Source organism: Perognathus longimembris, chromosome 7 (genome assembly GCF_023159225.1).
Source record: "Perognathus longimembris pacificus isolate PPM17 chromosome 7, ASM2315922v1, whole genome shotgun sequence".
Classification (NCBI taxonomy): Eukaryota; Metazoa; Chordata; class Mammalia; order Rodentia; family Heteromyidae; genus Perognathus; species Perognathus longimembris.
Window position 1 is genome coordinate 1,038,685 of NC_063167.1, and position 19,800 is coordinate 1,058,484.

General features: G+C 67.9%; 1 protein-coding gene across 1 annotated transcript in view; it reads left to right on the top strand.

Annotated features, from left to right (window-relative positions):
• The first annotated feature begins 13,032 nt into the window (after nucleotides 1-13,032).
• Ski (SKI proto-oncogene) overlaps nucleotides 13,033-19,800 on the top strand; it is a 61,293-nt gene continuing 54,525 nt past the window's right edge. Inside the window, 1 exon segment of the mRNA XM_048350093.1 lies at nucleotides 13,033-14,058. Coding sequence (XP_048206050.1) covers nucleotides 13,081-14,058 — 978 coding nt within the window. The 5' untranslated portion in view covers nucleotides 13,033-13,080.

Sequence of the window (19,800 nt, forward strand, 5' to 3'; positions counted from 1 at the left end):
GGAAGCACCCTGGTGGGCGGGAAGTGCCGGCCAGGGCCCGGGGCCAGGCACAAAGCCCCCAGGCGAGGCGCTGGGGCCCAGGTACACCGCGTGCAGGGGCCGCGGGCCACTGCCCCGCGTCGTCGGGTCGGCGCCCAGCGCTCATCTGGGCGACCTCCCCCTCCGTCGCCAGCCTCGCTTCCGCGGCCTCCTCCCCCGGGCCCTCGGCCCCCCTCCTCCCCACGGTGCACGGAGGCTGAGGGGCTGAGGGTGGGCTCTTCCCCAGACCCCTCCCTCCTCGCCTCCCCCACACTCCGGTGACCCGGCCTGGGACGGCCGGAGGGCCGGGCCGGCCCGAGGGGCCCACCGTGGCCGCCCGGCCGGCGCTGCTTACCCGGATGGACCTGGACGGAGACTGGCTCCGCGGGGGGCTCTGGAGCCGGCTGCCTGCCGCCTCCTGTCTCCACTGTGGGTGCTCTGGCCGCTGTCAGACAGAGGCAGCCCGGTGGGGGTGGGGGGCAGACTCCCCGCCTGCCCGCCAGCGGGAGGGCAGGGAGCCCGGCCAAGAGTCCACCTGCCTTCCGCCCCACTGTGGAGCAGCCAGTCGAGCCGGGAAGAGCGGGGCTCACACCTGTAGCCCTAGCTGCTCAGTAGGCTGAGATGGGGGGGCGGAACCCCAGTTCAAAGCCAGCCCGGGCAGGAAAGACAGTGAGACTCGCCTCCAATTAGCCACTAGAAAACCAGAAGTGGCGCTGTGGCTCCAAGTGTGAGCACACTATAGTCTTGAGTAGAAGAGCTCAGGGACAGCTCCCAGGCCCTGAGTTCAAGCCCCAGGACCAAAATAAAACAACAGCAAAAGAAAGGTCAAGGGGATCAGCTAATGGTCAGCCCAACGTCTCCCTTCCTTCTGGCCGTGTGGGCAGACGTGTACAACTCCAGCCCCAGGCCCACGCGCTGGTCAGCTTCCCCGTCTCTCCCCTTCCTCTGCCCTCCCCTCCTGCTCTCCCCTCCCCTCCGTGGGGGCTGAGGAGACGGCTCTGGGCCCGGCAGGGTTGAGGGAAAGCCAAGCCCCCTTACTGTGTGCCCCTGCCCACCCCGCCCACCCCGGAGTTAGGTTAGAAAGCCGGGGGCCGGGCACGGCACCTCCACGGATCTCAGAGCCGAGACATCAGCCCTCCGACGCGCGCCCGCCCGCCCGCCCGCCCGCCCTGCCCCGCGCCCCCGCGGCTGCGGCTGGCTTCCGCTCAGGCCTCCGTGCTCAGCCGGGCTCGGTTCTGCCTGCGGGGCCCGCGGGGGGTCCTGGGTCGGGGGTGAGGGCTGACCCCAGTCCCACACTGTGGCCAGACCAGGACAGGCCGACTACAGCAGACCTGGCGGGTCACCCGCCCCTAGCCCGGCAGGACCTCAGGGTGGGGGGCCCTGCCGAGGGGACCCCCGCAGCCCCGACCTTGTGGCCAGAGCCAGGTAGCAGCCTCGCACGGGTCCGGACGCCCGCTGGCCCCTGAACCGAGCTGACCCCCCCCCCCCGGTGAGCGGGCACCCAGCCCCCCACGGGAGCCGCCTCTCCCGGGAACGGGCTCCGCTCGGGACCGCCAGGAGCTCCCGGCCAGACAGACTGCGGCCTGGCGCCGGCCGCCCCTTCCTTCCCAGCGGCTCGGGCCTGCGGCCGCTCCCAGAGCGGGGCGGCTGGCACGGCGGGCACCCCGAGCGGGAGGGCCGCGCTTCTGGGTCAGGTCCCCTGGGCCCGTGCCCTTGGCCGAGGGGCTGTGGCGGAGCCGGGCCCGCGGCCCCGGGCAGCAGGGAGGGCAGCGGGCGCTCCTGGGGCTCTGACTCCAGGGAGGCCGGGCCCAGCCGTGGCCTGGGACCTTGGGGTCTTGGCTTGGGGGAGGGTGGGGGGGGGAGGGAAGGGGGTCCAGGCAGGGCCCCGGGCAGCCGCGCCTCCCGGGCCGGGGCGGCAGGAAAGGGAAAGGTGACGTCATTGCCGCCTGGAATCTGCTGTTTGGAGGCGTCGCCATGGAGACCGGAAGGCTCGGGGTGGGTAAAAATAGCAAACCCAAGAGGGTGTAAGTTCCAAGAACCGGGGCTGAAAAGAGAAAGGAATAGATGTTCTTGTTGCGGCAGGAGGAGAGGCCCCAGCCAGAGTCTGGCGGGAGGCGTCCGTGGGGCTTTCCGGCTCCCCGCGGCCACAGGGCCTGGCCCACGCCGGGCGGGGAGGGGGTGTCGGGGACCGAGGTCACCGTGCCCACCCCCGGGAGCGCGTCCTGCGGGGGCCGAGCCACGTGGGGGGGGCTCCCATCAGGGACGGCGGCAAGCACACCCCCTCTCCTTTGTGGGGTGCCGGAGGCGGCTCGCACTCCGAGAAGGGCAGGGCCGGGCCGGACTGCCGGGTAGAGAGGGGCCTCCCGCCCCTGCCCCCAGCCGGATCCCGGCCTCCCCGGGCGGGGCCCGTGGGGCAGGGGCCAGGGGTGGCCCGGGGTGTCACTTGCAGGACATTTTGTGGGAGCCAGAATTGCTCTTTAGGGTGAAGCCGAGGGGCGGCCTGGCCTGGCTCCCCTGGGGCCTGCTGCCCCTCCTGGGTTCCCGTCCCCCCCCTCGAGCATGCGGGAGGACTCGGGCCCCACGTCCCAGGTGGCCGGAGCCGGGCCTTCACGCCCAGGACAGCACGGGGGCCGGGGTGTCTCCGGACAGGCGCTTTGGGGGGCAGAGGAACCTCTTCCGGGACTAACCAGAATGTGGACTCGGGTTGCTGGGCGCACAGCGCTGGGCGGGGGGCCCAAGGACAGCCCGGGAGCCTCCATCTATCCCGTCGACAGCACCGTGCACCCCGAGAGCCCCTCTTCCCTCCTCCCCGCTCCCCCGTGCCCTTCCCCTCCTTCCTTCACCCCCTGCACCCCGGCCCTCGGCTCCCAGGGTGCCACATCGGGGCATCTGGAGAAGCAGCCCCCCCCACGGTCGCTCTGTGGTGGTGGCGGGGGGCCTGGGGGCTGGGGGCCTGGGGGCCGGGGGGGCGGGCAGGGCAGCGCCTCCCCCAGCACCCCCAGCAGGGTTGGGGGCTGTGCCTTCCCCTCCCAGACCTCCCCAGCTTTGTGGTTGGAGGCTGGAGAAGGCGAGGGTAAACGGAGCCCCACGAAGGGGGAGCTGTTCCCCCAAGAAATAGCTCGCATGCCTTATGTAATGAGTGAGCTCACTTCGAGGGCCTGCCAGAAATGACGGCGGCGGGCAGGCGGGCGGGAGGGGGCGGGCGGGCGGGGGCGGGCGGCGGCGGGTGGGCGGGCGGGGGTGGGCGGGCGGGGGCCTGCTCGGAACCCAGCGTGGCTCAGATTTATGAGGAGGCCCAACCTCCGGAGAGAGGGGCCCAGGGTTGATGGAGGGGAAGGGGGTGCTGGCGCTCGGGGTGCGGGGGCCTGCGGGGGAGGGGCGGGGGAGGGGCGGGGGTCCGCGCCCCGGTCGGGTCCCGCGCAGGGCGTGGCAGGCGGCTGGGCTGGCCTCTCGCCCCGCGGCCACAGGCTCGGGTCCCCCCAGCTGCCCCTCCAGCCCGGCGCCGGCGGGAGGACGGTGGAGTCAGAGCCAGGCCCTCCCTCCCAGAAGCAGCTGTGGGAGGGGGGCGGGCGGGCGGGCGGCCCCTCCCCGCCGCCCCCGCTGTCCCCGCTGTCCGTCCTTCCATCCACAGGAACCGTGTCCTCTCTGAGGACGGCTCGGGGCGGGACAGGACGCCAGCCAGGGGCCCGGGGCTCCTCTTCGTCGCTCCCCCAGGAGCCCCGCGCCCCGCCCGCGCCCCTCCGCTTCCCCGGGCTTCGCGGGTGTCACCGCGTCCTGTAGCCCTGCGCCTGGGATGCGCCGGAGCCCCCCGAGTCCAGAGAGGGGAGCGAGTTCAAGAAGGCCGGGACGGGGCACGGGGCATTCTCGTGAGGTCTCCAGACCGCTCGCCGCGGGGAAGGGACCGCGAGGCCAGAGAGGGGCCCAGGCCAGCGCGGGGACAGACAGCTCCGGCGCGGGGCCGGCGCGAGGGCCGGGGCGGGGGACGGAGGGGTGGGCGGCCTCCGGGGCGACGCGGGCACCGCTCCGCGCCCGCAGCCGAGGCCCACGATCCCAGCCGCGCAGGAAACGGACACCTGAGAATCACAGTCCCAGACGAACCCTCAAGGCTCGTTCTCCCCAAAGAACCAACGAAAATGTGGGCAGAGGCCGGGCTCAGGTGGTGGGGTGCCAGCTGGGAGCAGAAAAGCCGAGTGAGAGCGAGGTCTTGAGTTCAAACCCCCGTGCCGGCAGAAAAGGAAGGCTGAGGCGGTGGGGGGGAGGGCGGGGCCTCCTGCAGGGCTGCCTGGGCCCGGGGCCGGGAGGGGGGAGGCCCGGGGGGGTGGGGGCAGCCAGGCCCAGCAGGCTGTGGCTCGCGTGGCAGGCGGGGTCTGGGGTGGGGGGGGGCAGGCGGGGGTGTGTCGGGGGGGGGGGGGAGGGAGGACTGGCTTCAGAGCACGGCTCTTCCCAGTCCTCTCCACAGAGTCCCGGCCCCTGGCCAGCTGGGGTCCGCGGGCCGCCGCGAGGCCCCCCGGGGGCCGCCACCTCTCCCTCCCGGCTGCTCCCGCGGGGGGGGGGCTGGCTGCCCCCTTCCTGTGGCAAAGCCGGTGCTGATGACGGTGAGCCAGCTGGGCTCGGGCAGCACGCAGGCCGGGTCCTGGGCGCCCCCCCCCCGCCGTGACCTCCTCAGCCCCTCGCTCAGGGCGGGAGCCGGGCCCGGGGCCCCGCGGGCACGGGGGGGGGGGGCGGGGAGGCGGCCCTGCTGGGTGCTGTGACCCCTGCGGTGTGCCCGGCCCCGGGCAGCGGTGAGCGGTGCGCATTCCAGCACAGCACAGGATGCTTTGGGGGGACAGGGTCCAGCGGGCAGGGCGGGCGGGGGCCTCGGGGCACCCGGGCCTCCCTCCCCCTCGGAGCCTGTGTGCGCGGGCTGCGCCGGGCCGCCCGGCCGGGGTCCTTCCCAGGGTCTTCCGAGCGGGGGCATGGGCTGTCCGGGGGCGGGGGGCCTCCGGTCCTGCCCCCTCTTCCTGGCAGCCCTCGGTGCTAAATGAGCCGGGCCAGGAGCGGGAGCCTCGCTGGGGAGGGCTCCGAAAGCCCGCGCTGGGCTGGCTGCTGGACAGGCCCAGGGCCGCCCGGCGTCTAGCACAGGGGCTCAGACGCCCGCCGTTGGCCCACTAGGCTCCGCTGGCTGTTGGCAGGGGCCTCTGGCCTGGCAGCACCGCTGGGTGACACTGAGGCACAAGAGAAGGGCAGCCATGCTTCCTTCTTCCCACCTGCAAGAAGCCCAGGGTGGCCTGGGCGGGCAGGCGGGCCCTGGGGACTCCACCCAGCATCCGCCCATCACCCAGGCAAGCACAGACCCCCGCGCGCGTGCTGGCCCACCTCTGGCTCCCACTGGCCTTCATCCCGACAGTCCAGCCCCTCCACCCATGGCCCCAGCACGCCACGGACACCCCCCCAGCGGGCTAGCAGGCCCCGGGCACACCCCCCAGCGGGCTAGCAGGCCCCGGGCACACCCCCCAGCGGGCTAGCAGGCCCCGGGCACACCCCCCAGCGGGCTAGCAGGCCACCGGCACACCCCCCCAGCGGGCTAGCAGGCCCTGGGCACACCCCCAGCAGGCCACGGGCACACCCCCAGCAGGCCACGGGCACATCCCCCAGCGGGCTAGCAGGCCACGGGCACACCCCCAGCGGGCTAGCAGGCCACAGGCACACCCCCAGCAGGCCACGGGCACACCCCCTAGCAGGCCACGGGCACGCCCCCCAGCGGGCTAGCAGGCCACGGGCACACCCTCCAGCGGGCTAGCAGGCCACAGGCACACCCCAGCGGGCTAGCAGGCCACAGGCACACCCCCAGCAGGCCACAGGCACACCCCCAGCAGGCCACAGGCACACCCCCAGCAGGCCACGGGCACACCCCCAGCAGGCCACGGGCACATCCCCCAGCGGGCTAGCAGGCCACCGGCACGCCCCCCAGCGGGGTAGCAGGCCACGGGCACACCCCTGGGGCAGGTTCCACGCATGACCCCAGCAGGCCACGGGGTGTGGGGGGAGCTGCTTTTGACAAGTAGGCTTTATAGAGAAGAGGAGGCTGAGGGCCAGGAATGTGGCCTAGTGGTGAGCGCTCGCCTAGCATGCATGAAGCCCTGGGTTTAACTCCTCAGCCCCCTATAAACAGAAAAAGCCAAAGGTGGCACAAGTGGTAGAGTGCTAGCCTTGAGTAAAAGAAGCTCAGGGACAGTGCCCAGGCTCTGAGTTCAAACCCCAGGACTGGCAAAAAATAAAACAAAAAGATATGAGGAGGCTGAGCCCACCCAAGCTCCTATCCGGGGAGGCCCCGCCCAGCCAGAATGGTCCCCAAAGAGCAGGGAGGCCAAGCAAACCCGAAGCAGCTTCTCTAGGAAACTGCACATTGCAGCTTCGCACAAAGAAGAGCCTTACACATATCAGTTGCTCCTTCGCTCTGCAAAAATAACTTTTTTTTTGGCTTTCCATAGGCAAAGCCCATGGCTTTGACATTCTAAGTACCACACGCATCAGCTACACTTTGCTAATGTTTTCATTTCCATTTAAAACATTTTGTAGCTTACATTCTGATTTCCTCTTTAGCTGGTGACTTATTCAAAGTTTTGTCTTGCCCCAGACTAGGGTATTTTGGGTGGTGAGAGCTCATTTCCCTTTGTTACTTATGTTTTTAGTTTAGGCTTCTGGTTTGATTATTTTTTTATTTATGTGTTTGGCTTTGGGTGGTGCTGGGACTTGAGTTCGGGGCTTGTATTCTCACTGGGTGTTTTCCACACTATGGTTGCCATTCAAGACACTTGAGCCAGGCCTCCAGTTTAGCATTTTCCTGGTGGGTTGGAGATACAGTCTCTCAGACTTCTCTGCCTGGCAGGTTTTGAACCTTAATCCTCGGATCTATCTCCTGAGCAGCTGGGATCACAGGTGTGAGCCACGGGCCCTCCGCTCGTACAGCTTCGAACCAGTCCACTTTATCCGGTAGCCCACGGATCCTCTTTCCTGGCCTCGGTGGTCTTAGTCAGGGTGTAGTGCTCTCTGGGCTTCCCGAGAGTGGGAAGCTCGTTCACAGCTCTGGTCCCAACCTGAGGCCGCCCGCTACCAGTTCCCACTTGGGAAAGGGCCAGTGCCCCTGGTGCTGTCCCACGCTGGCCTCGGTATCTCTGGTCCTCAATGGGCCTCTGGTGGCCTCTGCGCTTGCTCAGCCCTTGCATTCAAGTGTGTCCACCCTTCTTTCTGGCTTCCTCCTTGTTTACTGTTACAGGACATTTAACCAGCGTGTTCATCCAGCATGTTCCTCTGGTGCTGGTGTCTGGCCGGCAGAGGTACAGAGAGGGCCTCACACCGTCTCGGTCAGCCATGGCCCAGGCTCCGGGGCCCGGCTGCTGTGGGTCTCACCCTCACGGGCCCCTGCGGAGGTTTTCAGCCTCGGGAGGCCTGAGTGGAGAACTCAGACGTCCGCGTCGAACGTATTTAACAATAAAATTCCTACTTTGATACGACCTCAAGTTTACAGAATCGTGGCAAAAATAATAGGAGAACTTTCTATCCCCAGAGTACTTGAGAGTTCGTGGTCCCGTGGCATTCCAGCAGGACCCCCCCCAGGACTCGCTGACATCACTGGCCAGGCTGTCCACGGGGGACACGGAGGCCCAGGCGCCTGGGTTATTCCTGCGGTACCTACAGCACAGCTTTCCAATGGGGGGCCACAGGGGCTCGTGATTTTGGTAGAAAGGCCTGTGTGTCCTGCCCTGCCGGGTGGGTCAGTAACTCCAGGAGAAGTATTACCCTGTGGGGTGCACTCGGGTGGTTTGGTCACGGTGGCATCGGCCCCAGTGCCCAGTGGGAACTCACTCTCTTCCCTTCATGACAAATGAGCATGTTGTGAACAACCATGCAATACTTTTCATCGAGCTTTCAACTCATTCGCATGCTTGAGTAAATACTGAAACATGCACGGACTTGTTTCTTACTTTATTCTTTTCATCTCCAGGGTGTCTTGCTTGCTAGGTAGGCCTTCTGCCATTGAGCCATCCCTCCAGCCACTGTTGCTGGAGCTGGACGGGAGGTAAGCTTTTGCCCTGGCCAGCTGGAGACCGTCGATCTGCTCCCCCCGCTTCCGGGGCAGCTGCAGTGCCCGGCACGTCCCCTTACGTCCAGCGGCCTCCTACCGGATTCCATCGCCACAGTCCGTCCCCGGCGGCGCGCGCGGTCACTCCCGTGCCCGACCCTCCCGGGGCGCGAGGGCCTTGCGGCCTGCCCTCGGACCCACCGAGCGGCTGCGTTTTGAGGAGCCCTTCCGTGCTCGCTCCCCCTCGCTCAGCTGCCTTCAGCCGTCTTCCCACGGGAGACTGGAGTGCAGAAGCAACGGTCTGGGTCTCGGGAGCGCGCCCCGCTGCTGTGTCACCTCCAGCCGAGAGCAGAGGAGGCCACCATGTTGGCACAAAAGCATGGCTACAGCTGTAGTTTTGCCTATAAAGACTGACCTCGCTGATTGCAACTCAATACCACATGGTTTTTTTCTCCCTCTTCCATACTTTTTCCTTTGTTATTTGGCAGTACTGGAGTTTGAACTCGGGGCCCTGTGTTCACTCGGTTTGCTTAGGCGGATCTTCTACCCCTTGAGCCACGCCTCCACTCCCAGTTTTTTGCTGGTGCATTGGAGAGGGAAGTCTCTCAGAGGTGTCTGCTTGGGTTGGCTTTGTACCAAGATCCTCAGATCTCGGTCTCCTGCGCAGCGAGGACGGCGGGTGTGAGCTGCCATGCCAAGCCGACGCCATCTCCTGACACAAGTCTCATCCTGGTCACCTTCATGGGCTCTCTGCCCGCCTGGCACAACTAGTCCTCCTGCTCCTGGGGTGCCCCCACCCCCCCGGCCCTGGCCTCTTGCTCAGGGCTGCCCTCTGGGGGAGCTGGGAGCCCTCTGCGGGTGCCACTGCAGATGCCCTGGGGGGACGGCTCTGCCTTGCCCTCCCTGGGGGCTGACCTCTGGAACCCCCCTCCCCCACGTGACTCTCATTCAAATCTCTGGGTGCGCGTCTTTTTTTGGTGGAGGCTCATTTTCTTCCCCTCACGTTTAGTAAGGTTGGGAACAGTACCCTGAGCCTTTCCTGACAATGGTGGCTTTATGTCTGGCTGTGGACGGCTCTCCCCTCCGTGTCCCGGGGGTTCTGGGGCAGGCTGGGGTGCAGAGCCAGAGGGGCAAGGCGGGTCTGTGGGGGATGACGTCCATGGTGAGGGCGCTGGCCGGGTCCTCTCAGTATTTCTCCAGCTGGACCGGAGCCTCCTTAGAGGACAACCCCCCCGCACCCCCCCCCCGATTTCTGGCAGCCCTGCCTTCTCTGCTCCTGGGGTGCTGTGGATTTAGCTCCAGGCTGCTGGCTCTTTAAGCCTGGGATTTCAATTCCCAGGCAGTCCCCGAGAAGTCTTTCCTGTGTCAAGCTACTGCCACGCCATCTCTGTCCTTGGGCCCCGGACGAGTATCACCGTCTGGGACACGGTCACTCCACTGCGAGTCTCTCACGCCACGGGAGCCCCACGGGCCCCGCCCACAGCCCACACCACCGCGGTGCAGATCAGCACGGGATGCTTTCAGAAGAGGGGGTGCGATTTTCCCCGGACGCCTTGCCTGAGTGCAGGGGCCCCTAGGCAGGCTCCACGGCGAGGTGGCTAGGCCTGGCCTGGGGCCTGGACCCCGACCCTCCCTACCCTGTGTGGTGACCGGCCTGTAGCAGGAGTGGGCGATCGGGGAGCTGGAGAGAGCAAGGCCAGCGAGGGCCGTCCACTGGGTTCAGGGGGCGATCGGGGAGCTGGAGAGAGCAAGGCCAGCGAGGGCCGTCCACTGGGTTCAGGGGGCGATGGGGGAGCTGGAGAGAGCAAGGCCAGTGAGGGCTGTCCACCGGGTTCAGGGGCAAAGCGGAGCACTGCTGGCTCTGTGTCACAGCTGCTCTGACCCTGGGTAAAAGCAGGCTGGCTGCTCTGAAAACCGAACTCGGAGGAAGAGGCTTCAGAGTCCACCGAGACAGGAAGGGGCTTCAGAGGCCGGCCAAAGGCCCTCTTCGCTTCTTGGGCCCCTTCCCCTCTCCATACCTCCTCCTGGGCCAGTGTGCCTTCACCTTTCTTTCTGCCCCTGGCTGCTTCACTGGCTCTGTGGCTGGGGACACTGTTGGCCCTGCCTTGGGCCCTGGAGCCACAGGTGTGTGGCGGGGAGAGGGGTCACTGCCTGCCCAGTCGCCGCCTCAGGCCCTGCTCAGGCCACCCAGTGGAGGACATTTTTGCTTGGCAAGAGTCACAGCTCCGTGGCTCTTGATGTCTCTAGCCACTTTCTTTTTTGTTCGCCAGTCCTGGGGCTTCAACTCACAGCCTGGGCGCTGTCCCTGAGCTTCTTTTACTCAAGGCTAGCGCTCTACCACTTGAGGCAAGCACTCTACTCCTAGGCCCTACTCCCAGCTCTCTTCCATTTGAGACAGAGCTCCACTTCCAGGATTTTTGATAACCAGAGATAAGAGTCGCGCAAACTTTCCTGCGTAGGCTGGCGTCAACCTGCCTGAGAGCCTGAGATCTCAGCCTCCAGAGGAGGTAGGATGGCAGGTATGAGCCACCGGCACCCAGCTTGGTAGACACTTCCTCTGGATTGGTTTTCCTGAGTTGCATAGAATTCAAATCCACATGAAGCATCATTAATGCAACCCTAGTGCAACCATTTGTTTTGGGTCTAAATGTGGGCCCACAAAGCCATCTGCAGGAATATAAGTAGGTGCTTCTTTTGTTTGTTTTTTTACAAATTTCTTTGAGGAAACCTTCTAAGGTTCTTATGTGTGAGGAGAACAGATACCTCCTGGTGGAGGGCGATTCCGTGGTTGGGACCGGAACAGTGATGGGAATTGGCTGGCGTGCCAGTTCAGGGAAGACGCAGTGGGTTCCGGGTTCCAGCCGGGCCTGACCTGGTTTCTAAGCACACACAGGTCCTGCCTTCCCAGCCCAGGCCGGTCCCTCTTCCTGCCCTCTGGCGGGAGCAACCGACGCCTGCCGGGCTACAGTGCCTCTCCCCAGCAGGAGCTGCGCCCAGGAGTGCTGCTTTGGGGCCCTTCCACCTTTCCCCAAGAGACAGGGTGAAAGTCACAAACTGAAGCTGAGAAGCCGTGACCCCCCCCCCCCCCCCCCCGCCCCGTAGCACCGAGGGCCTCCTCCAGCCCCCAGAGCTCTGGCTCTTTGTGAGGAAAGGCACCGTGCCTTTTGGGCTGGACGATCCTTTGGCCGTGGACTGGGCACCTTCGGAGCTGTGCCCACGCCGGGTCCCTAGACTCACGCGCTCGCCCCTCCGGACCGTCCTCCCTGCGTTCTCTCCGGGCCCTGGCTCGCTCGCTCTACCGTGCACCCAGGGAGTGAGTGGAGAGGCAGACGGGGTCTCGCTGGGCCAAGGCCAGGGTGCCCCACGGACGGATGGAGGCGCAGGCCGGGCCCCAGAGGCCTCGGGGTAAAGGTCGCCGGAGCCGCCAGCCCGGGAGGGAGGGGCCACGTTCCCGGGGCTGGCCCGGGCTGGCGGCGGCGGCGGGGGGGGGGGGGGGGAGGGGGGCGGGGGGCGAGCGCGGCCTCGCTGTGCGCGCGCGCCCGCGCCCGGCTCGCGCTCCGGGACGGGGCCGTCCCCCTGCCGGCCGCGGGGTGGTCGGGGAGGCCCGGGGCCGGGTCTGGCCGGGTCTTTCCGCGGAGTCCCCATAGCGTGCAGGGTGGCGCCCGCCCGCCCAGCGCCCCGCGGCGTCTCCGTCCGGGGGAGAGGGGGGCCCTGCCCCGGTTCGCCCCAGGCCGGCCTGCGGTTCCGGCGGGGGCCCTGCGGGTTCCGGGGCCCCGGCGGCGGCGGCGGCGGCGGCGCCGTCCCAGCCGCGCAGGAAGTGGCCTCGGCCGGAAGGGGGGCGGTCCCGGGCGCCGCCGCCGCCGCCGCCTCCGTCCGCGGCCTCGGGAGGGCGGGGCCGAGCGGGGCCGAGTTCCGGGCGGGCGGGCCCGAGCGGAGGCGAGGCGCGGGCGGGCGGAGCCGAGCGCGGCCGATCCCCGGGCGGGCGCAGCCGAGCGCGGCCGAGCGGAGCCGAGCCCGGGCCGGGCCGCGCGCTGCCGGAGGAGCCGGCCCAGGCAGGGCCCGACGCAGGCGGGGCCGGCGCTCGCCGGGGCTGAGGCGGCGCGCGGCGTTGGCGGCGGCGGCGGCGGCGGCGGCGGCGGCGGGCGGGGCGGCGCGGGGCGGGGCCGGCGCGGGCGGGCGGGCGGGCGGCGCGGGGCGGGGCTGCGCGGGCGGCGTGAGCTCAGCGCCCGGCGCTCAGTCCGAGCCGAGCGAGCCGCCGGGAGGATGTGTGCGGGCAGCGCCGGGCCTCGCGCCGCCGCGGCGCTCTGAGCCGGAGCCCCAGGCGTCTCGGCCGCCTCGGGAGCCGCGCGCGGGCGGGCGGGCGGGCGGGCGGCGGCGGCGGCGGCGGGCGGGGGCCGGCGGCGGGCGCGACGCGGCCGGCCAGCGCCGCCGGGACGAGCCGGGCGGGCGCCGCGCGGTGGGAGGAGCGGGGCGGCGGCGGCGGCGGCGGCGCGCCGCGCGAGGACGGCCCGGCGGGCCCCGCGCCCCCGCTCCTCCCGGGCCCCTCGGCCTCGGCCGCCGCGGCGATTCGCGCCTCGAGGCGCCGGCACCTGCCCGCGCGCCCCCCGCGAGCCCCGGGCCCGCGAGCGTTGGCGTTGGCGTTGGCGGCGCGCGCCGGGGCATGCCCCGCGCCTAGAGCCCGGGGGGCGCGCGGGGGGCGCGCGGGGGGCCCGGGCGGCGGCGGGCGCGGCGCCGGGCGCGTGGATGTGGCGCCGGGCCCGGGCGGCGGCGGCGGCGGAGGACTCCAGCGGCGGGACCCCTTCGCCCCGCCCGCCTTCGCCTTCGCGCCTCCGGGCGAGGCCGAGGCCGCGGCCGTGATCGGCCGGGAGCCGGCGGCGGCGGCGGCGGCGGCGGGGGGCGGCCGGGGCCGGGGCCGCGGGCGCCGCCGGGGCGCGCGGGGCGGGGGCCGCGGGGGCCCGGGCGCGCGGGAGCGGGAGCGGCCCGGGGAGCCCGACCGCGCCATGGAGGCGGCGGCGGGCGGCCGCGGCGGCTTCCAGCCGCACCCGGGCCTGCAGAAGACGCTGGAGCAGTTCCACCTGAGCTCCATGAGCTCGCTGGGCGGCCCGGCCGCGTTCTCGGCGCGCTGGGCGCAGGAGGCCTACAAGAAGGAGAGCGCCAAGGAGGCGGGCGCCGCCGCCGCCGCCGCCGCGCCGGCCCCCGTGCCCGCGGCCGCCGAGCCGCCGCCCGTGCTGCACCTGCCCGCCATCCAGCCCCCGCCGCCCGTGCTGCCCGGGCCCTTCTTCATGCCGTCCGACCGCTCCACGGAGCGCTGCGAGACCGTGCTGGAGGGGGAGACCATCTCGTGCTTCGTGGTGGGCGGCGAGAAGCGCCTGTGCCTGCCGCAGATCCTCAACTCGGTGCTGCGCGACTTCTCGCTGCAGCAGATCAACTCCGTGTGCGACGAGCTGCACATCTACTGCTCGCGCTGCACGGCCGACCAGCTGGAGATCCTCAAAGTCATGGGCATCCTGCCCTTCTCCGCGCCCTCGTGCGGGCTCATCACCAAGACGGACGCCGAGCGCCTGTGCAACGCGCTGCTCTACGGCGGCGCCTACCCGCCGCCCTGCAAGAAGGAGCTGGCCGCCAGCCTGGCGCTGGGCCTGGAGCTCAGCGAGCGCAGCGTCCGCGTGTACCACGAGTGCTTCGGCAAGTGCAAGGGGCTGCTGGTGCCCGAGCTCTACAGCAGCCCCAGCGCCGCCTGCATCCAGTGCCTCGACTGCCGCCTCATGTACCCGCCGCACAAGTTCGTGGTGCACTCGCACAAGGCCCTGGAGAACCGGACCTGCCACTGGGGCTTCGACTCGGCCAACTGGAGGGCCTACATCCTGCTGAGCCAGGACTACACGGGCAAGGAGGAGCAGGCCCGGCTCGGCCGCTGCCTGGACGACGTCAAGGAGAAGTTCGACTACGCCAACAAGTACAAGCGGCGGGTGCCCCGGGTGAGTGTCCCACGGGGCCGCGGGGGGGGGTACGGGGTGAGGGGGGGACGGCCTGGCGGGGCGCGGGGGGGGGGGCGCCGCGGGCTTCCCAGCTTCCCGCCCCGGAGGAAACCTCTGCTGCACGCGGCCGGACCTCGAGTTTCAGGGGATTGTTTGCTCCTCGGGCCGCCGCGGGTCTGGGAAGAAGGCCCGCCCGCCCGCGGGGGAGGGGGCACCGGTCGGGGAGCCCAGGGGGCGGTCTTAGGCCTGGCCAGTGGAAAGGCCTTTCTCCTGATGCCCGTGGCCACGGCCGTCGCCCAGGTAGTCGGGTCTGTCGAACCGGTCCGAGAAAAAGAGGCTTACCCCAAACTCCTAGCAGACTTGGAAGTTAGATCTTGAGGACACAGACAGTGAGCTTCGGGCCCGCGCTGCCACGGCCTCCCCCCCACAAGCTGTGCGGACCGGGTTGGGGCTAAGGTTGCTCCCCGGACTCGGGGAGCCTCCCGTGCTCGCTGACAGAAGTGGCGGTTCTTGGCTCCCGGGAGGCAGCCTCGTTTGGTTTCCAGCTCCCCTGCTTCGTGCCTGGAGGTCTAGGGACACAGACACAAAAGTAACTCAGGAGGCTGCCGGGTTGAGACTTGGCAACTCCAGCCCCCCCGGCATCTTGGGCTGCTTGTGTATCCCAGGGGCCGAATCCAAGTTTCTTTTGGGGCACAAGGGCCACTTGGTCTTGCCAGTAGCCCTAAAGCCGTGAGTGTTGGCGTTGACCATCTGCAGCTTGTTTACAGCACCGGGCAGTTTCCTTCTCTCCCGACTGAAATGCTGACGGGCCTGGTGGGGGCTGCAGGCCCGGGCTGCTTGCACGGGGCTCTGCGGGGCCCGCGGGCTTGGGCGGCTCTCAGGGCCGCGAGGTGATGGAAGCGTTCCCCAGGGTCCATAAAGGTTTTTCTTTTGCACACAGCCCGAGTACCTGTAACTTTTTGTTTTAAACATCCAGGCTTATTAAGTTGCACACACAGAATGCTGCATTGGCTCAGCTATTCTTGGGAGGCCTAATTAATTCAGCTATTGCATCAAACTTTCTTTTTTTTTTTTTTTCTAAATCTGTGAATAGATGCTGCAGCCCGGTTTTCTCTGGGCGCCCCTCCAGCAGAATGTCAGCGTCGTGGGGGGAGGGCCGCGAAGCGGGCCTGGCGCCTCCTGTGGGGGCGCCGCCACCCAGGGCTGTGCTTGCGCGCTGTGCTGGGGCAGTTCCGCCCTGGCCGGCTAGGCCGGCGGCCAGGCGCCGCCGCCTGCAGCCCGTGGGGGTGGGGGGGTCACTGGCCCATCTGGAGGGTCTTGCCTGGGTTTTGGTCGAGGAGTTGGCCGCAAGTGCTCCCTGATAGCAGGTGCCCAGCACATGGGGCCTGTGTGGTGAAGGTCGTGGGCTTGGAGTTGTCTGTCTGTCTGTCTGCCTGCCTGTCTGTCTGTCTGTCTGAGGTTCACGCCTCCGGCCTCCGGGAAGCTTTCAGTCCCTTATCTCGGGAGCAGGCTCGGAGGATCTTGTCTGAGCAGGGCGTGTCTGTGTTTGTTTTTGTCGGCTCTGGGTCATGTGTGTGTTTGCGGTCTTTCAGTTTTCTTGGGCTCTGTGGGCCCGGTGTGGCCCCTTTCTCTGGTCTCTCTCCTACCCCACGCCCTGTGGTTCTGGGTGCGAGTGTCTTCAGGCTCAGGGCAGGCCTGGCTCTGGGTTAGAGGTGCCCTGGGCTGTGGTCCCTGGGAGAGGCCCCACCGGGCTCCACAAGGGTCATTTCCTTTGATTTGTAGCCGCCTCTCTTGGCAGTGCTTGGGCACCTCATTGACTGGCTGAAAACAAACTCCCCAATGGTGCCCTTCCTGTCCGCCACCGTCGGACAGGAGCCGGAGCCCAGCCCGCCTGCCCCTTCCCAGCATGGCTGAGGGCTGGGACGGCTGCACACTCTCTGGCTTTGTGCACTTTGCTAGTGAGGGGCAGAGGGCTGTCTCCCCCTTGGGGGATGATGTCCCCCCAGTCCTGCCCTTCTGTGGCTCTGTGACCCTGAAGTTGGGGTTCCCCTCCCCCCTGGGGAGCCATGTGCCGTCTGCACACATGGAGGTGCCACGTGGAAAGGGAGGAGGGAGGTGGGTGTGGACCCCTGGCTTTGAAGACCCCCTCCCCCGCCCCGTCCTTGGGGGAGCAGCCAGTGTGCGGGGTGCCCTTCCCTGGCTCTTCCCGCTTGTTTCTTGACAGCTTTTAGATGGGTTTATTTGGATTTCTTTTCTTCTTTGGTAGCTCATTTTAATATTTTCGGTGTACGAGGGAGGAGGAGGGCAGGCGGAACAAAGAGTGTGCTGGAAGTCTTCGCACTGAGCAGGGTGGGAGCTGAAGTGTTGGGGGGGGAGGGGGATCTCCTGCGGGGAGCGGAGGGTGGGGGGGAGGCCGAATCTGTGCTGCCCCGCCCCCGTGGTGGTGGGGGCGGTGGTTGTCCTGGGTCCCTGAGACCCGGGTTCTTTGCCTGTCTGGCTTGGTGGAGGCCTGGCTGGGGGGAGTTTGTGGAGCTCCAGAAGTGGATCTGGGTTCCGCGGCGGTGCCGGGGCCCGTGGGCAGCGCGGCGCACTCCCGGAGCACCCGTGGTCTTCCTGGAGGAGGCCCCTCTCGGGCCTGCTGCGCCCTGCCGGCCGTCAGGCCCGGCTTCCTGTGGGCGCGGCGTCCCGGGTGGGTGCTTGCCCTCAGAGGCTGTCCCGCAGACAGCCGGTTCTGCGGTGGACCCTCACTGGGTCAGTCTCCCTGGCTGTGACCTTGAGCAAGAGTTGCTTCGACTCGGTCACTCTGTCCTGTTGTCCCCGGGGCCGGAGTCTGTGGGCCGAGGCCTTATTGACCCCGGATGGTACGGGTCCTGTTTTATGGATAAGGTATGCACGGGTCATTTTCCTGCTGGCAGCACCAGGTAGATGGGAGCCTGTAAGGCACACCCTGCACACACCCCCTCCTCGCTCTGCCTGGTTGGCTCGCGCTCCTCCTCTTCGGTCGTCTGACGGCTGTGGAACCTGATGGGAGCCTCGGTCTGTGTATTGGCGTAGATTCCCGTCTGTCCGAGAGGCAGACAGTGGTAGTTTGAGCTGCTGCTTGGCCAGCTGCCTGGGCCATGGCTGCTGCCCCACAGGACATCTTGCTGGTAACTGAGGGCCGCCTGCCCTTCCAGGTTGGAGACAGGGTGTTGTGATGCCTTCCTTAGGCTGTCTGTGGCCTGAACATTGTCCAGTCTGAGGAGTTTGGGCTGTCTTAGTTTCTCTGCTCTCTGGGGCCTCTATGCTTAGGGGGTCTTAGGGGGACTCGGTGCTGACCCCGGGGGTCCTCGTGCAGGCTGGGACGGTAGCCGATGTCCGTAGGTGTGGGTTGTGTGAATTCCTTCAGTGGAACCCTGAGCCTGGGCTGGTTTTTCTCCTCCGGTTTGCTCGCTCTGAGTCCTGCGCTGTGGTTTAGGGCCTCAGGTGTCTTGTGGCTGTAGAGATCAGCAGGGGATAACTTGGGCCACAGTCGGGAGGGACGGCACAGCCGCATTGAGACCAGCCGTGTCCCCCTGGGCCGCATCTGTGGGACCTGGGGTCTGGGCCGGGCTGCTGGGAGCGGCTGGGCCTAGCCCACTGGCGTCTTTGAAGAACGGTCCTGGGAGCAGCTCCGTGCCAGGCCACTTGGGTTTCAGAGGTGGCGCTCCCCGACACGGGGAGGGGAGCCCTGTGGAAGGTGGGCTGGAGGATTGGCCGAGCCCCTGGCACCCGCCTAGAGCAGGAGCTAGCTGGGTCCTGCCCACTCCTGCCATTGCCCACATTGCAGATGGCTTAGTTTCTTAGTCCACCTGGGTCGCTGGTGTTCCAGGCCCCCTTGGAGGCCTGGGTTGGGTCCGTTGGGTCCCTCACAGTCTGGGGTCAGCAGGAGCTGTGCACAGGCCCCCCCCACCCCCCCCCCCCGTCAGCGCGGAGCGGGGAGTGAGGTCACCGGGGCGCACTGCCTCCCTCAGCAGCGGGTTTGTGTAATGTCTGTCTGAAACACGGTAGAGGCAGACAGGATGTGAGCGGAGGAAGTCTGGGCGCAGCGCGAGCTGAGCCCCACCCAGGCGGGGTGTGGGGGGGCACCCTGGCCCTGGAGGAGGCGGGAGAAGGTTCCTGGGCTGGCTGCCGGCAGGAGGTGACTGTAGTGACTGGGCTCTGTGGCAATAATGTGTCTCTTTCTAAGGATTGCGAAAGTTGAGGGAGGATTTCTCCTCTGGAAGAGTTATGCAAGTTTCAACTGAAATGTTTTTAAAAAGTTTCTTTGTTTTGAGTCAAAACACAGAGGCTGGATTACTTCCGGGAGACCTGGAAGCGAGGAGAGGGGGAGCTGCCCGCCGTCCCCCTGTGACTGCGGCTGGCACGGGGTTGGGAGGGGAACGGGAAGCTGTCCCCGTTGGGGCTGGCGGGAGGCCACTCCCCGGTGATCGGGCCCTGGGGCCGCTGCGGGCTCCCCGCCTTGCCCGAAACAACCCAGCACCGGCGCTCTCCCCTTCTCCCCGACCTCTCGGTGCCCCTCCCTTGACCAGGTGCCCTGGCCACGTGGCTAGAGCGGGAGGTTGCTTCGGATCTCCCCCGGGAGCACCTGCCCGTCGCTGGGGCAGAGTGCACGCAGTGAGTTAGGTGCTTTGTGCTGGCTGGGGCACCAGAGCTGTGCACAAGCCTGTTCCCCCAGGTGGCCCGGGGCAGGTGTCCAGCCCCCAGACGCTCATGGCCGTCCCTGAGTCAAAGGACTCCCATTCAGGGAATCGCAGGTAACACTCCTCCGCAGGGACCAGGTGCCCCGTCTGTGGCCTGCAGGGGACACAGCGCACCCGGCCATCCCGTGACCTCCCCTGGCCCCGAGTGCCGCTCTGAGTGCCGTGCTTTGCCTAGGGTGGCCGTGCGCGCTCTAGAGTCACCGTCCTGACCTTTGCGGAGTGGAACCCGATCGAGGGATCTCGGCCGGAGGCTGAGAGACAGCAGAGCTTCTGCCTGGGTGTTTGCCGTTTGTGCCTTCTCTGGTTTTATTTTGACTTACAAAGATTCAAAGAATGCTGAGACTTTGGAAAGGATGGGGGAAGTTGGGGTGTGACCGGTAGGGGCCTCTTCTCCGGGGCCGACCTTGGGCCCTGCGCGGCTGGGTCCCGGGCCGGCCGGCGCGGGAGCCCTCTGGCCCCTTGGCGCTCCGTGGCAAGCTTGGCGGGGCTGCGGATGAGCGGGGGAAGGCCGCCTTGTGCGGAGCTCCCTCCGGCCGGCCTGGCTTCCGCGTCCCCGCGCCCCGCTGGGAAAGGCCTGGGGTGCGGCGGGCCAGCCTGCCTTTCCCGGCAGCCGGAACACCCGCTGGCCTCTTGGAAAGACGCAGCTCCTGCTGGGGCAGTTTCCCACAGCCCCACTCGCTGGTGTCTCAGGAATCGTGGCAGCCGCCGTGTCGGGCATGGGGGGCGGGGTGAGGACCTGTCACGGTCCCCGGGGGTTAGAAGGCTGACTCACACGCTGAGGCCTCCCCCCACCGGGGCGCACCGGGGTGCACCGGGGCTCCGGCCATTCCCGACCACTCCAGCCATGCGACTCTTGATGGTAGTGGTGCACCCCGTGTGGGGTGGTGAAGTGGGGGTACCCCGTGTGGGGTGGTGAAGTGGGGGTACCCCGTGTGGGGTGGTGAAGTGGGGGTACCCCGTGTGGGGTGGTGAAGTGGGGGTACCCCGTGGGAGGTGTAAAGTGGGGGACGCCCTGTGGGAG